At 37.9% G+C, this 16,914-nt stretch overlaps 1 protein-coding gene across 1 annotated transcript in view; it reads right to left on the bottom strand.

The window, feature by feature from the left end:
- The window catches only part of LOC103254305 (double-stranded RNA-binding protein Staufen homolog 2-like), a 145,057-nt gene that overhangs the window by 87,989 nt on the left and 40,154 nt on the right, over positions 1 to 16,914 (bottom strand). The window contains exon 2 of the mRNA XM_021709712.1: positions 1,034 to 1,193. Within this exon, the coding sequence (XP_021565387.1) occupies positions 1,034 to 1,193 (160 nt within the window). The remainder of the gene's footprint in view (positions 1 to 1,033; positions 1,194 to 16,914) is intronic.

The raw sequence follows: 16,914 nt of genomic DNA, 5'->3' as shown, positions 1-16,914 counted from the left end.
ATTGAGTAAATGAATGTATGGCTGGTATAAAACAGAGACTTTATTAACTTGATGTTATTAAATATATGCTGTGTCCAAAATACAGGTGTGCCTTTTCCAAATAGACAGGTGAACATACAATGTTATTGGTATTGTAAGCAAACAGAAGAACACTTTATAAATATTTTTAGGAGTTTAAAATTAGAACTGTCATTCACCTAGCAGGATATTACACATAGGTGGTTTTGGAAATGTGTGGGTTTCTTAATAAACTTAAAGTAAATGTTCTAAATTGAATAATAATCATTACTAAAATTTCACACCAACAGGCAAAATAATTATAAAATGCTTAGAGCTCATTTGATAATCTGTAATTAACTATAATAAATAAACAGTAACTCCTTAATTATTAAAATTACATATTATGTATTTAAAAAGAGAAATTGAACATTTCTAGCTTTACTTTAGGAAAAAATCTCCAAACTTTCTGGGCTTTACATTCAAGTATGTTTTTGCCAACATTAAAAAAGTAAATAAGGTCTGGAATGGTGGCTCATACCTATAATCCCAGCACTCTGAGAGGCCGAGGCAGGAGGATTGCTTGAGCCTACGAGTTCAAGACCAACCTAGGCAACATAGTGAGATCTCATCTTTACAAAAAATAAAAAAATTAGTCAGATGTGGTGGCTTACACCTGTAGTACCAGCTACTCGAGAAACTGATGTGTAAGGATCACCTAAGCTGAGGAGGCAAAGGCTGCCGTGAGCTATGATTATGCGACTGCACTCCAACCTGGGTGACAGAGTAAGACCACAACTCAAAAAAAAAAAAATGTAAATAATGTTTCTTTATAGTATCTACCAAAGCAAATTTTAAAATAACTACAATTACCTTCTTCATTCTCTCACCTTCAGTTAGTATTTTGCTGTCTTGTGCATGTGCCTGTGTGTGTGCTATTAATACCTCCTGACTGTGCAACTTGCCTGCTATAAATGAAACATACAGAGAACAGAACACATAGCACACAACACACAGAAACGAGTTAGTAACATACCTGGGTTATTATTAACATTACTTTTGGGTGGTTTCTGAACTGGTTTGGGAAGCGTAGATTCAGTCAAAGCTTTATTGGCAACAGCTTGTTGGGCCTTCTTTATACTGCTCCCTTCGGATTCCCATGTTTGCTCTCCAAGATTCAGCTGCACTGAGAACATCTTAGAGAAATATAAACAGATAAAGATAACATTAACAATTTTTCAGGAAATAAAATGGGCTGTCTGAGCGAAAAATAAATACACCACAGAATCAGAATTTTAGAACTAGAGAACAGACTATTTGCAACAAAAATCTTATTCTACCTAAATAAAGGAATTTTAAGAGATTGTACCAAATTCTATTCTATCCTATCCAAAAATTTACTAGCAGAGTCTAAGTATACATTTTGGGTAGAATAAATAAGTAATTTCTCCCCCAAATAGAATCACATTGTTAACATCATTCAAATAATCCTGAGAAAAGTAGAATAAATACAAAGAAAAAGAGAAACTGTAAGAGAAGCCAAAGGCCCCCCTCTATAACACTTTTTTATAAAATCTAATTCCTTGAACTTTATACTTACCACAACCTAGTCAATGAGTCAGGCAATCCTATTAAATATTATATTCATCAAGAAACCCTCAATACCCACAACAAACCAGTCACTAAATTCTATCCGTTTTAACCTCACAAATATTTCTTCAAATATTCCTCCTCTCTTTGCCACAGACACTGTATGAAATCCAGCCTTTCATCATCTTTAGCTTAGACATAATAATATGCTAGAACTATCCTTCTAAAATTCAAATCTAATTTCATCACCCCAACCAACAACAAATTAAAAACCAGGTGCTTTCGGGTTAGCATGGCACAAAGGTTCTACCCGTCCATCCTCATTTTATACACATCCTTCTCCTCCCATATCCTACAATCCATTCATACTATTATTTCCATCTAAGCCCCAAACCTGTTTTTCACTTTAAAACTTAGGATACATAATATGCACATAATTGGTCTTATGCCACAGACTGCTCACTACTTTGTAGGAATAGAGTATTAACTCATAAATACTAACTACTGATAAATAAATGTATCTTTGCAGAAGATGATAAGATAGAAAATATCGTAACCAAGTGATTAAAGTCACCATCACCAGTAATGATACAAATTGACATTGTATGCACTCTGATATGCTCCAATGAGAAGTACACATCAACGACTATGCAGCATTCTTGGCCAAAAATGTTTAACCTGAATCTAATCAATCTAATCCTTGGGAAACAATCAGACAGACGTGGATTATGAGATATTCTATAAAACAAATGGCCTAGACTCCAAAAATGTCAATGTCATGAAAGGAAAAAACCAAATAAGAGATTGCATAAGACTGTTACAAAGGATACTAACAAGACATGAAAAGACATGATAATAATGCATGATTCTTGATTACATCCATAATGGGAAGAAAAAGCTATAAGGGACATTTAGAGCACTACTGGGGAAATCTGACCATCAACTATATATTAAATAATAGGCTTAGCCAAGGTTACATTTCTTGTGTGATTACAGTATTGTGGTTATGCAGAAGAATACCTTTAGTCTTAAAAGACATGTAAATGCTTAAGGGTAAAGTGTCATGATAGCTAAGATTTACTTTCAAAAAAAATTTTTTTTTGAGTCAGAGTCTCACTCCGTCGCCTAGGTTGGAGGGCAGTGGCACGCTCACCACCACCACAACAGCCAACTTGCTGGGCTCCGGCGATCCTTCCGCCTCCACCTTCCAAGTAGCCGGAACTACAGGTGCGTGCTGCCACACCTGGCTAATTTTTGGTTTTTATTGTAGAAATGAGGTCACACCAAGTTGCCCAGGCTGGTCTCGAACCCACAGGCTCTGGCAATCCACTCGCCTCTGCCTCCCAAAGTGCTGGGATTACAGGCTGAGCCACCAAGCCCAGCCTTCAATTGTTAAAGGAAAAAGTATACATCTATAGAGAGGGAGCGAGAAATAAAGTAATGTAGCAAATATATTCCAGATCAGTGAATCTCATAGATATATGAGTATCTATTATATTATTCTTTCAATGCTTTCTGTAGGTTTTCAATTTTTCACAATAGAGAATTGGAAAATATTTACCATAATTTGAAAGTCAAAATATACACAAACCTGTTAAGAGATGAATTTTTTCTTTTATTCTAATTAGGTTTAAAAGACATACCTAAAATTTATAATCTCATATATACCTTATATGCTTAAAACAGAAATAGCCACATGAATATTAGACCTTGAGATTCCAGATAGCATCAGGAAAGCATATTTACTTAAATTTACTCCGCATGTCTCCAGATCTGACGGCTCCTAAAACACAGTCACATAAATCTTATTGCCTACCGAGTATTTCCACTAACTCAAGAGATATAAAATCCAATAAAGCATTACCTCCTCCACTCCACCTCCTCCAAATCAGAGCATACTCCAGAATGTTCCATCCATTATTCTCCCAACAGTTCAGATTCAAAACCTCAATAGCTTGTTTATCCTTGCCTTCCTACAACTTACTTAACAAAAATCTCAAAACAGTTCCTTGCAATTTCTACTGTCACCACCTTAGTCTAAGGCCCCTATAAACAAACCCACAATCAGAATACTTCATTTACCTACTGTCTCGAATCTTTCTTCACTCCTGATCATCCAGTTGTCACCGTTTTCCCAATCTCTCAGGCCAGACACCTTTGAGTGGTCTTCTATTCTCTACTGCATTTAATTATTAACTTCAAAAGTGTTTTTCAGATCTGGTCTCCTTTCTTTATAACATTTGCCAATGTCTTAGTGGAAAATATCAGTGTCTGTCCTACTACAAGACCATCTACAAGACCTGCTACAAGACCATCTGTGATGCATAAAAAAATATGCATTTGGTTTCTGCCTCCTTAACACAGAGCTGCTAAAACCATGTATTTTCACAAGTGATGAGGGGCTAGGAGTATCTTTTGTTCTAATATTTGTTCTTTAATCCCAATTCCTAGCACAGAGCTCCTAAATCCTTTGGGATTTCCTGGGTGACAGCACCATCTTTTGTTCTGATGAGTAAACTCTTGGTGGGCTCCTGGATAGCTTCAGGATGAGGGCTGGTCACCAGAAGACCAAGCCACGATTAGAAAATTAGAACTTTCATCCCCATGCCCCTATCCTCCAGGGAGGGAGGAGATATTGAGCTAATGATCGACCATGCCTACATAATTAAGCCCCTATAAGCATCTCTAAAAGATGGGGTTAGAAAAGTTTCTGAGCTGGTGAATACACTGAGGTGCTGGGAGAGCGGCACACCCAGATAGGGCTTAGAAGCTCCATTTTCCTTCTTTCCCACATACCTCGTCCTATGTATCTCTTTATCTAGCTATTCACCTATATACTTTAGAATATCTTTATAATAAACCGGTAAATGTCTCCATCTAAATACTAACCAGGCCTGACCCTGCTTAGCTTCCAAGACCAGACAGGATTGGGCGTATTCAGGATGGTATGGCCATAGACTAAGCCGCTAAATATAAGTAAAGATTTCCCTGAGTTTTGCAAGTTGTTATTACAAATTACTGAACATAAGAAGAGGGTGCTGAGAATTCCCACTTTACAGTCAACTAGTCACAAGTTTCCAACACCCAAACTTGTGATTGGCATCTGAAGTCGGAAAAGTCTTGTAGGACTGATCCTAAAGCCAGGGGTGTATATCAACTCTAGGCAGCTAGTGTCAGAACTGAGTTAAACTGTAGGACATCCAGTCAGTGTACATGGAGAACCGGTTAGTGTGTGGGAAAAACCCCCTTACATTTAATGTCAAAGTGTTGAGGGTACAGTACAGAAAAAATTCTTTTCTTACCATCCTAAAATAAATCCCTTAACATCAAGTTTTCCCAGTTAAACTACCCTTCTGGCCAACATAAACATATTTTGTTTTCTTTTTGAGTTGGTGTCTCACTCTTGTGGCCCAGGCTGGAATGCAGTGTCATGTTCACGGCCACCACAGCCTCGACCTGCTGGGTTTAAGTGATCCTTCCAGCTCAGCCTCCCAAGTAACTGGAACTACAGAAGCACACCACCACGCCCGGCTAGCTTTTGTGATTTATTATAGAGATGATGTCTCAAGCAAGTTGCCCAGGCTGGTCTCGAATCCATAGGCTCAGGCAATCACCTCAGCCTCCCAAAGTGCTGGGATTATAGGCGTGAGCCACCGCGCCCAGTGCGTATTTATTCTTAAATGTTTAAACTTCTCTGACACTTTCATAGTACTGTCTGTTTGATGCAATACAACTATCAAGACGCTTTGTCTACTGCTCAAAACAACTGCTGAACTCACAAGTTTTGATGTCCTTTAGTGCTGCTGCCTTTTTTTGTTTCACCTCTTCCACACTGGCAAAATGTTTTTATTTAAAAACTTTCTTCATCCGAGGAAACAAAAAAAAGTCACTTGGAGAAGACCAGATGAATAGGGAGGGTGGAGCACAGGGGCCATGCCATTTCTGGTCAAAAACTGCTGAACTCTCAGTGCAATATGGGCAGGTGTGCTCATAATCACATCATGAAATGGGTAAACACATTGAAAGAATCTCCAAAAAAAAAATTAACTGAAGCCAAACACAGCATCTCACTACAACACTGGCTGGTACACTGATGCCCATGAGTTCCTGAACTCTTACCCAGCAAGGGAAACCTGTACTACAAGGAGCTAGACCTCCAAATAATAATTCCAGTTTTTTTAGGTTCCCCCTTCATATTTTTTTATTTTAAAGATGTGTGGCACAATTCAGTTAGGTATACAAATGTTCATTATGCAGGCACCCCTGTTGATGAGGTGTACCCCTGCCTTCCCTGACAGTTTCCCTCAACTGCCAATCCTACCCCCCTCCCCCTGCCCATAAATTAATAGATTAATAAATATATAAATAAATAAGAGCTGGAGTACTCAATTTTGCTAAGATCTTAACTTTTCCCAAAGTGAGCTATAGATTAAAAAATCTATATTTTATGGGCTATTCAAAAATCTCAGCAGGAATTTTTTGAGAAATAGACAGGCTGGCCAGGCATGGTGGCTCATGCCTGCAATCCCAGCATTTGGGGAGGCCAAGGTGGGAGGACTGTTTGAGCCCAGGAGTTCGAGACCAGCCTGGGCAACATAGTGAGAACCAGTCTCCACAAAAAAAATTTAAAAATTAGCTGAGCATGGTTGTACTTACCTATAGTCCCAGCTACTTAGGCAGGAGGACAGCCGGAGCCCACAAGGGGCCTGCTCTCTCAAAAGTAATTCTGGGTTTTTTGGGTTTTCCCCTTGTAAACCCTGATTTGCAACTCCTCTTCTGATTTTTATTTAAAAGACAATTGCATAAAACAATAATTATAAATTATAAAAATATAAATCTATGTTAACAGGCACAAAATGTGTAAGATGTGACTTGTGGCAGTAACAATAAAAAAGGGGCTGGGGAATAGAGCTGAAAAGGAGCAGAGTTAATGAGGTTACTGAAGTTAAGCTGGTATCAACTCAAACTAAATTGGTGTAAATTTGGGATGTGAACTGTCATTCCCATGGCAATCACTAAATAATAGACAAAAAAGGAAATAGGAAACCAAAATTATACACTAGAAAAAGTTGATTCAAACATAAAAGAAGGCAGTATTCCAAGAACTGAAGAAAAAAAAGAAATGAAATACAGAAAACAAATAGCAAAATGGCAGAAGTATATGCTTCATTATTAGCAATCACTTTAAATGTAACTGGGTTAAACTCACCAGTTAAAAGACAAAGGTTGCTAGAATGATTTTAAAATTCTATGCAAATATCAGAGAAAAAGAAAGCTGTGGTCAGTCTACTAGTATCAGACAAAATATATTTTAAGTAAAAAATAGTTATAAGAGACAGATCTTATCGACAAAAGGGTTAATTCATCAAGAAGGTAAAACGATTATAAACATATATGCATCAACAACAGAATATATAAAGAGCCTTCAAAACTGAACAATAAGAAAATAACCCAATAAAAAAAATAACAGCAAAAGATCTAAACAGACATTTTACTAAAGATATACACTAATAATAAACACACAAAAGGATGGCAAATATTACCAGTCATTAGGGATATGCAAATTAAAACTTCAATGAGATTACCACTACATACCTATTTAAAATGGATAAGATTAGAAAGACTGAGCATATCACCTGCAGGTAAGGGAGCAGAGAAACTAGAATTCTGATACACTGCTGATGGAAATATAAAATGGCAGGACCACTTCTTTAAAAAAGTCTAACAATGCTTTTTTTTTTTAAGTTGGAGTCTCACACCATCACCCAGGCTGGAATGCAATGGCACACTCACGGTCACCCCAGTGATGACCTGCTGGGCTCCGGCAATCCTTCCACCTCAGCCTTCCAAGTAGCCAGAATTACAGGCATGCACTACCACGCCCAGCTAATTTTTTATTTATTGTAGAGACATGGTCTCACCAAGTTGCCCTGGCTGGTCTCGAACCCGCAGGCTCAGGCAATCCACTCACCTCGGCCTCCTAGAGTACTGGGATTACAGGCTGAGACACTGAGTCCAACCAGTAATGTCTTAAGAAGTTAATATATCTGCTATATGTTACCGCCACCTTTAAGTTAGCACCATAGAAATAGAAAAAGGGAAAAAGAAAATAAAGAGAAAAAGTAATATATGTCATGATGCATACAAAAACTTGTATATAGATATTTAAGGTAGCTTTATTTTTATTTTTATTTTTTTTTGAGTTGGAGTCTCACTCTGTCGCCCAGACTGGAGTGCAGTAGCCGCTCCCGGCCACCACAGCCTCGACCTGCTGGGCTCCGGTGATCCTTCTGCCTCAGCCTTCCCAGTAGCCAGAATTACAGGCATGCGCTACCACGCCCAGATGATTTTTTGATTTATTGTAGAGATGAGGTCTCGCTGCCCAGGCGGGTCTCGAACCCGCGGGCTCAGGCAATCCACTCACCTCAGCCTCCCAAAGGCGCAGGATTACAGGCTGAGTCACCGAGCCCGGCAGTAAAGTAGCTTTATTTTAATAGCAAAAAACTAAAACCAACCAAAATATCCATCAACAGATGAATGCCCCCCCCAGGAAAAATGCACTATATCCACACAATGGGCTACTCTTCAATAATAAAAAGGATTTTTAAAAAATGACACATGCAAAATATGAGCAAATTCAAAATAACTATGTTAAGTGAAAAAAGTCAGGTAAGAGTTCATACTACATGATTACACATATAAAGTTCTAAAAAGGCAAACTAATCTGTAGTCACAAAAAGCAGTTGAGTAGCTGCCTGGGATCTCATGTACAACAACATTAATGCTTAAGTTCATGAGAAAACGTTGTGGAACAGTGGATACATTTGTTCCCTTTTTTTCACATATATATAAAACAAAGCAGAAATAGTACTTTTGGCATGGGCTAAATTATGAAAAAAAAATCAGTCTGCGTTGCTTCAAAAAAGTTTCTCTCATTTTATTTATATTCTGACTTCCTAGACTTCTCTTCCATTATGTTAATTCCCTTATCCTATACTTCCAGTGGAAGTTTACATAAAATAAAAATGGTGATTTCAATCTTGCCTGAGAATAAGACACATTCTACAGTTCAAATCTGGTCTGGTGTGATCTTAGTCATTCAATTGATGAAATCCCTTCATACAATAATACCTGCATACAATCAATGAAATCCAATATAAAGAAACATTTTGCAGGACAAACCAGTGCTATAGGAAAATAGAAGATGGGAATAAAGGAAGTGTTAGGAAATAAAAGAGACTTAAGAGACGTAACCACCAAATGTAATGTGATCTCTCTTTGGATATTATTTGAACAAACCAAATGTAAAAGGACATGTCAGTCAGTGAAGAAAAGGTGGCTATAGACCATGTATCACACAATATTTAGGTTTATTAATCCACTAATTGTAATGATGATGTGGTAGATAGATTTTTATTTGTTTAAGGTACTTATCAGTTAAAGATGCACACCAAAGCATCTGCTTACAGTTGAGCAGACATAATTCTTTATTTATTTATTTATTTATTTATTTTTTGAGTTGAAGTCTCACTCTGTCGCCCAGACTGGAGTGCAGTGGCCGCTCCCGGCTACCGCAGCCTCGACCTGCTGGGTTCTGGCGATCCTTCCGCCTCAGCCTTCTGAGTAGCCGGAATTACAGGCATGCGCTACCATGCCCAGCTGATTTTTTCATTTATTGTAGAGATGAGGTCTTGCTGCCCAGACGGGTCTTGAACCCCGCGGGCTCAGGCAATCCACTCACCTCAGCCTCCCAAAGGCGCGGGATTACAGGCTGAGCCACCGAGCCCGGCTAGACATAATTCTTTAAAAAACTTGAGAAGGAGGCCAGGCACAGTGGTTCATACCAGTGATCCCAACACTTTGGGAGGCTGAGGCAGAAATACTGCTTGAGCCCAGGAACTCAAGACAAGTGAAGATAACAAAGCAAGACCTTGTCTCTACAAAAAACCAAAAACTTAGCGGGCTAAGGCTAAGGCGGGAGGATCACTTGAGCCCAAAAGGTTGAGACTGCAGTGAGTCATGATCATGCCACTGCACTCTAGCCTGAACAACAGTGAGACCTCGACTTAAAAAAAGAAAAAAAAACTTCAGGAGAAAGAAAAAAGTGGGTGGGGATGACAAATTAATCTTGGCAAAATATCAACAATGCTGAAGTTCTACTTTTATGCCTTTTTCAAATTTTTCTTAATAACTTAAAATAAAAATCTTGAGAAGAGATTGATGGGGTTCATAATGAATGCTTTGAAACTAAGCTCCTAAAAACATGATATGCATATTATTTTTCACTTCCAATGCAAGAATGGTGTCTGTCACGCAGTAAATATTCAATAGACATTTTACTAAGGATTTTTTTTAACTACTATCAAGCAGTGATAAGATTATTTAGGTACCTCCATCATCAACATAATGCTTAAGAATTTACAAACCATCATTCCATTATACCATACTATCAGGTAATATATTTCTCTATGTATAGATGAGAAAACTGAGGCTTTAGATTAGTTGTTCAAGGTCATACAAGCTGCGTAATATAAGGCAAAGATCAAGCCTGGCAAGTCGCAAAAATTTTTTAAAAGACCGCTTAGCTTCAAGGCCACTGAATGATATATTTTCTCTCAGTGATAGCTATTATAAAGTAAGCCAACTCCAGGTGCTGGCACTAGGGTAGCTTTCTTAACACATAGTCACACCTATTGACAATTTGTCAAAATAGGAAAATAATGGAAAAGGAAATACAATTTTATGTTATTCATAGCTCTCTTCCTCATACTCTACTTATAAAAGCCTTCTTTTGAGATTTGACAAAAATCAAAACAAGAATCTGTAGAAAAAATAAGGAACTATATACAGGTACCTAGGAAATACAGCAATGTTATGATGATAAACTCATTAATATAAGATATTAATTTGCTTCAGAGTTCAACTAAAAAGTAAGCAGAAAAATAAAAGGGTGCAAGGCAAACATTAAAATAACCATTTTTTACTTAAAAGTTAAATATTAAAAGTTGTTCGCCGGGCTGGGTAGCTTAGCCTGTAATCCTGCGCTTTGGGAGGCTGAGGTGAGTGAACTGCCTGAGCCCACGGGTTCGAGACCCGCCTGGGCAACTTGGTGAGACCTCATCTCTACAATAATTCAAAAAATGAGCCGGGCGTGATAGCGCGCGCCTGTAGTTCCAGCTACTTGGAAGGCGGAGGCAGAAGTATCGCCGGAGCACAGCGGGTCGAGGCTGCGGTGGCCGGGAGCGGCCACTGCACTCCAGTCTGGACAACGGAGTGAGACTTCAATTCAAAAAAAAAAAAAAAAAAGTTGTTCAGATTCCTGAGATTCAACGGGGGAAAGAGGAAAGCACATAAGTATAAGGTAGGTCTCTACTTGTCACCAAGATAAGGATGAGCAGACAATTCTATACCACCCTGGAGACAATAACCTCTATCCAGGGTTTCTCAACTCAGGAGGTACATTTGAGTCATTCCAGAGCTTTAAAAAAATTCCTGATGTGTGGGCCTCACCCAAGACCAATTAAATTAGAATTTCTGGAGATAAGACTCGGGCATAAGTATTTTTTAAAGCTCCCCTGATTCCAATAAACCGCCAAAGCTGAGAACCACTTCCCACATAAATAAGCATATATGTGGTATGTGTATGAACTGCCATATCATTAATGTCTACAAAAAAATTAATGAGTTGGAACTACATTTAAATTGTTCTAGCCAGAGATAACCATTTATTTCATTAAATTATATTTTATGTCTCACTTAAAGTCAATGATAGATACATGAATAAAAATGACTTGGCTGCTTTCCACAAAAGGGATCCAGACTTAGTCAGTTAATTTTTTTTTTTTTTTTTTTTTTTGAGTTGGTGTCTCACTCTGTCACCCAGACTGGAGTGCAGAGGCCGCTCCCGGCGATCCTTCCTCCTCAGCCTTCCGAGTAGCCGGAATTACAGGCATGCACTACCACACCCGGTTAATTTTTTGATTTATCGTAGAGATGAGGTCTCGCTGCCCCAGGCGGGTCTCGAACCTGCGGGCTCAGGCAGTCCACTCACCTCAGCCTCCCAAAGGCGCGAGATTACAGGCTGAGCCACCGAGCCCGGCTGCCAGTTAATATTAATTATATTAACATTACTTAAACTCATTAATAGCATCTTTCATTCAAGAAACATGCCAATTATTCTAGTACTCACTCTTTTAAAAAATGAGCTACAAGCTAAATGGGTGGTCTATAACCAAAGCACCCACAGCAACAGGCACAGTTGGCAAAAGGGATCTCCAAATCTCCTTAAAACCCAAAGAACTTCCAGAGTGCTAGGATTACATGCTTGAGCCACCGCACCCGGCAAAAAAAAAAAAAAACAAAACAAAAAACAATCCAAGGGAATCCTGGGACTATATAGAAATAAGAAGAGACCCCACTGTGGTCCACTTTCACCACAACAAACTTTTGAAACCCTGGCAGTGAAAGAAGAAGAGAGATATAAAGTTATACATAAGCCCCTCCAAAAATTACAATAGACTCTTTTAAAGACTCTTAGAGAAATCCAAACCCTCCTGTATTCCTCCAGGATCTTTCTAGATATCCCAGTCTTCCTTTACCAAACATGGGGGATAGGAATGGTGTCACTAATTCTAAGAGTAGTCTAGCTCTTCCCTCCTGGGGTAACACCAACAATGCCCTGGGATTAAAACCTAAATATCTATGGGTCTTCAGGAAGCACAGGAAGCCTAGCCAAAATAACAGAGTTAGGAAGACCCTGACTGGTTTATCTACTCCTGCTGAACTGGAACGCACTTCAGGATAAATATTTTCCTCAGAGGAAATGTAAGCTAATGTAACTCTTGAGTGAGAGCTGGAATTTTTTCAATGAACGCACAGAAGAAAAGCATCCTTTCTCTGAATGGTAACTTAAGATTTAGGCCAAGATCTCATCCAAGATCTTAAGATAGTGAATAATTCTGTGAAAGGAAAAGCATCACATTTATCCCACCTTTTAATGTATGTGATGACCTTTTCTAACACATCCTAGTCTGCCAATTTCTACTTCTACATTAACACACAAAAAGTATTCTTCCACTTCAATTTTTCACTTTCAACCCACAAAGCAATGTCAAGAAAATTTAATTTAAGAGGAAAAACTATTTTGAAATCCTGAAAATCTTACTGCCAAAATAGCATTCACAAAGTCCTAAAACACTTATTTAATAATAACAATGAGCCAGGCGTGGTGGTGGCTCAAGTCTGTAATACCAGCACTTTGGAAGGTGGAGGCAAAAGGATTGCCTGAGCCCACAGGTTCAAGACCAGCCTGGGCAACTTGGCGAGACCTCTTCTCTACAATAAATCAAAAAATTAGCCAGGTGTGGTTCCACCTATGGTTCCAGCTACTTGGAAGGCTGAGGTGGAAGGACAGCCTAGACCAGCAGGTCGAGGCTGCAGAGGCTATGAGTGTGCCACTGCACTCCAGCCTGTATGACAGAAAAACTCCAACTCAAAAAAAAAAAAAAATTATTATTATTATTTCATATACTCATATAAGTAAATCCAAAGTAAAACATTATTAAAGTAGCAGAATAACTAAAGTGGAACCCCCAAATAAAAGGCTTAATAAATATATACTACAAGATGCACATTTTTGAAAATGGGACAAGGTCAACAATAAAATTATTCAATATTTTTTCTTTACTTTTTAAATTATTTTTCTTCTGGCAAGCTGTGAATATTTCTTCTTCTTAAACCCAACTTACATTAATAGATTAAAAACAAAAGGAAAAAACTGAACAGCACACTTGCTTCAAATAAAAATTTTCCTTGTTCATTATCCTTAAAGTATCTTTAAAAAATAAATTTGGTTCTGTTTAAATGCACTATTTTATATCTATCCATTCCTTTTGGAGTTACAGCAAAGAAGAACCTTTAGCTTTTCTTTTTGTTTTCAGAAAAGCACACTCACTGATATCTACACAGAGAGGTAGCTCAATTTTTCATTCATTCATTCGCTCATTCAACAAATACTTGCCTACTACATGCTCCATTCTAGTTACTGAGGACGCAGCAGTGCACATAATAATAAAGCCCTGGCCAGGCGCAGCAGGAGGCTGAGGTGAGAGGATTGCCTGAGCCCAAGGGTTCATGACTAGTCTGGGTAGCTTGGCAAGACCTCATCTCTACAATAAATAAATTAGCCAGGCGTGGCGGCACATGCCTGTAGTTCCACCTACTTGGAAGGCTGAAGCAGTAGGATCACCTGAGCCCAGCAGGTCGAGGCTGCGGTGGCCATAAGCATGCCACTGTAGTCCAGCCTGGGCAACAGAGTAAGACTACAACTCAAAAAATAAATAATAAATAAATAAAGCACTGCCCTTGTAGAATTTACATTATAGTTGGGGGAGACAATAAAAATGTAGGTGCTAAGTTCTAAATTGAAGGTGCTAAGCCCTACTGAGAAAAATAAAGGGAAGTTTTGTGTGAGACAAAGATCAGGAATTCAGTTTTATATATGTGCTCAGTTTGCGATGTCTATTAGATAACCAAAGTAGAGATGATTAGTAGAGTGTTAAATATACAATTCTAGAATACAGGGAAGAGCTCCACCCTGGAGAGACAAATTTAAACATTATTAGCATAGAGATGTTATTTACAACATGAGGCTACATGAGATCACTAAGGAGTAAGTCAAAAGAGCGAGAGGTCCAAGGTCTTAACACTAAAGCCCTACATTACAAGGTCTAGGGGACAAATTTAAACATTATTAGCATAGAGATGTTATTTACAACATGAGGCTACATGAAATCACTAAGGAGTAAGTCAAAAGAGCGAGAGGTCCAAGGTCTTAACACTAAAGCCCTACATTACAAGGTCTAGGAGATAAGAAAAAAAAAAAAAAAATCAAAGGAAACTTTTACAATGTGGCCAGTGAGATAAACTGTAAAAGCAGAGAGCACAGTGTTCTGGAAGTCACATGAATACACATTTCAACAAAGGGGTGGGATCACTTGTATCAAATATAGCTCATAGGCCAAATAACTGACAATTGATCACAGTATTTAACAAGGAAGTAGCTGGTAACCTTCATTAAACCAGCTTATTTTTTTAAAGACAAGTTTTAAATGATAGGAGTGGTAGGAATGAAATCATTATTACAGGAAAAATAAAATAATTAGAAACAGCTAGTATGGATAATTCTTTTAAGAAGTTTTGCTTAAAGGAGAGAAGAAATGAGGTTATAACTAGAGGAGAAAGTAGAGCCAAAAGATTTTCTTAAGATGGGAAAAATAATAGCCTGTCTCTATGCTGGTGGGAATAACCATCCAAAGAGAAAATTGCTGACAAAGAACAAAGGAAGAGGAGGGGGAAAGGGACAGAGGAAGCAAAGCTGGAGAAATGGTAAAAGGGTTTGGGATTCAGGACACAAACAGAAGGGTTGACCTCTACCTGCGGTTCATCCTTAATTCTATAGGGAAGCCAGAGACCAGATCTGGGACTGGGATTTTGCCAAGCAAGTACTTCTAACCAAGACAGGCAAGACAGCTGAGGGTACACACATACAAGACCAAGAGAACTTAAGAGGGTTAAGGAGTTAAGTGAAGACTGAAAGAAGTAAGGACAGCAAACAGGCAGTAGAATCAATGGATCTGCAGTATGGAAGAACTGTTGAAGTCAAATTACTAGAGGAAATGAACTAGAAAGTTAGGAGGCAAGGGTCAGAAAGAGATGAGTACTTGAAATCAAAGCCGTTATTAGTAATGATAAGGTCAACAATGTGTTACAGGAAGGCATAGCTGAAGTAGAGTGAGGACAAGATCACTGGAGAGTTCAAGGAACTGAGGAGTCAGCCTGTTGGAAGAGTCATCTACTTAGATGCTGGAATCACCAAAAATTAAAATGGAAGAAATATTGAACAAAGTAAAAATGAGCCATAACAAATGTAACAGAATCACCCAGACGTCAGTAAATGACTACCATGAGGGAATATAAAAGTCTGATAATACAAAACTCAAAGCTGGGGATTATCTCAGTGAATAATACCTGGAAATCTCAATGAGGAGCAAAGAGGACATATACTAAAGGAACCAAGAAATGCAGAAGAGTAAAATACATACCCATAAAGAAGCTTAGTCTAGCACAAAAGTAATGACTAACACATATTATTGTACTTCAACACAGTAGTAACTACAATTGAGAACAACACGTCTCACTGCAGGTCTAGTAAAAGGATCAGAGAAGGATTCACAGAGGTTTGGAAAATGTAATACAGAAGCTGAATTTTATTTGTTTTAAATGAATAAGGGCAAATGGACCTTCAAAGCAGAAAGATACTACAACTTAGGCAAAGGCAGAGAGATGTAAAGAGAACATGAAACATTCTGAGAAATGCAAACAGTTCAACATAATTAAGGGTGGAAAATGTCTGAAAGAGACAGGATATGGCTAGGCCAAGGCCACAACTATTTTCTCTGCTAATGCAAAAACAAGAAATATTATGAATAAATCAAATTGCTGCCCATCAATCTTTCAAAAAAGTCACCAACAGGGGGCAATACTGACAAACTGCAGTTTCGTTCTATTTTCCTTCCTTTGATGGAGATACTAGAGAACAAATAATCCAATAGCCAGGTGCTTTATGAAGAGAAACAAATCCTTAGAGAACAAATGTTTCCACACTGTATACAAAATGAATGAAACCTTAGTTGCGCATGAAAAATTATGCACAACTAAGATTTTTTAAACAGATTAACAGAATTCAAACATAAATGCATTTGTTACAGATTTCTTTGTAACATATATGTACAAACATATATGTAATTATATATAAAGTTTCCATATTAAAGAACAATAAGTATATGCATATATAATAATAACACTGGTATACGCAACTTTTATAAATGATAAATCTTAGAATTAAACATCATGTTGGAAAAGATGTTTCACTGAGTAACCATTTGCTCTGTCTCCATTTCTATTATAACAGCCATGACTCAATGGAAAGTAAACTGTACTTGGGAGTGAAAGAGCACATATTCAACTGCTAGCACTGGCACTTACGAACTATTAAGCAAGTCACTTAACTTTCCTGTATCTGAGTTTAATTACAAAATGGAAATCAAAAATCTCTAGCTCGTGCTTTTATTAAGGTTAGTATGAAGTAATATATCTGAAAGAGATTTGTAAACCATAATGAGCAAAAAAATAGTATAGTTACAGACTTTAAAATATTATAATATAGAACTAAAAGCCTTCAGGCAATCTGCCAAACCCCCACTCCAAAAAATAAAGCACAATTAAAATCTGAGATCATAAATCTGTTAGTCTGATAAACATGTCTCA

The sequence above is a fragment of the Carlito syrichta genome, unplaced genomic scaffold, assembly GCF_000164805.1.
Source record: "Carlito syrichta isolate Samal-C Ts95f unplaced genomic scaffold, Tarsius_syrichta-2.0.1 Scaffold274391, whole genome shotgun sequence".
NCBI classification, from domain to species: Eukaryota; Metazoa; Chordata; class Mammalia; order Primates; family Tarsiidae; genus Carlito; species Carlito syrichta.
This window is presented reverse-complemented; position numbering and strand designations above follow the sequence as displayed.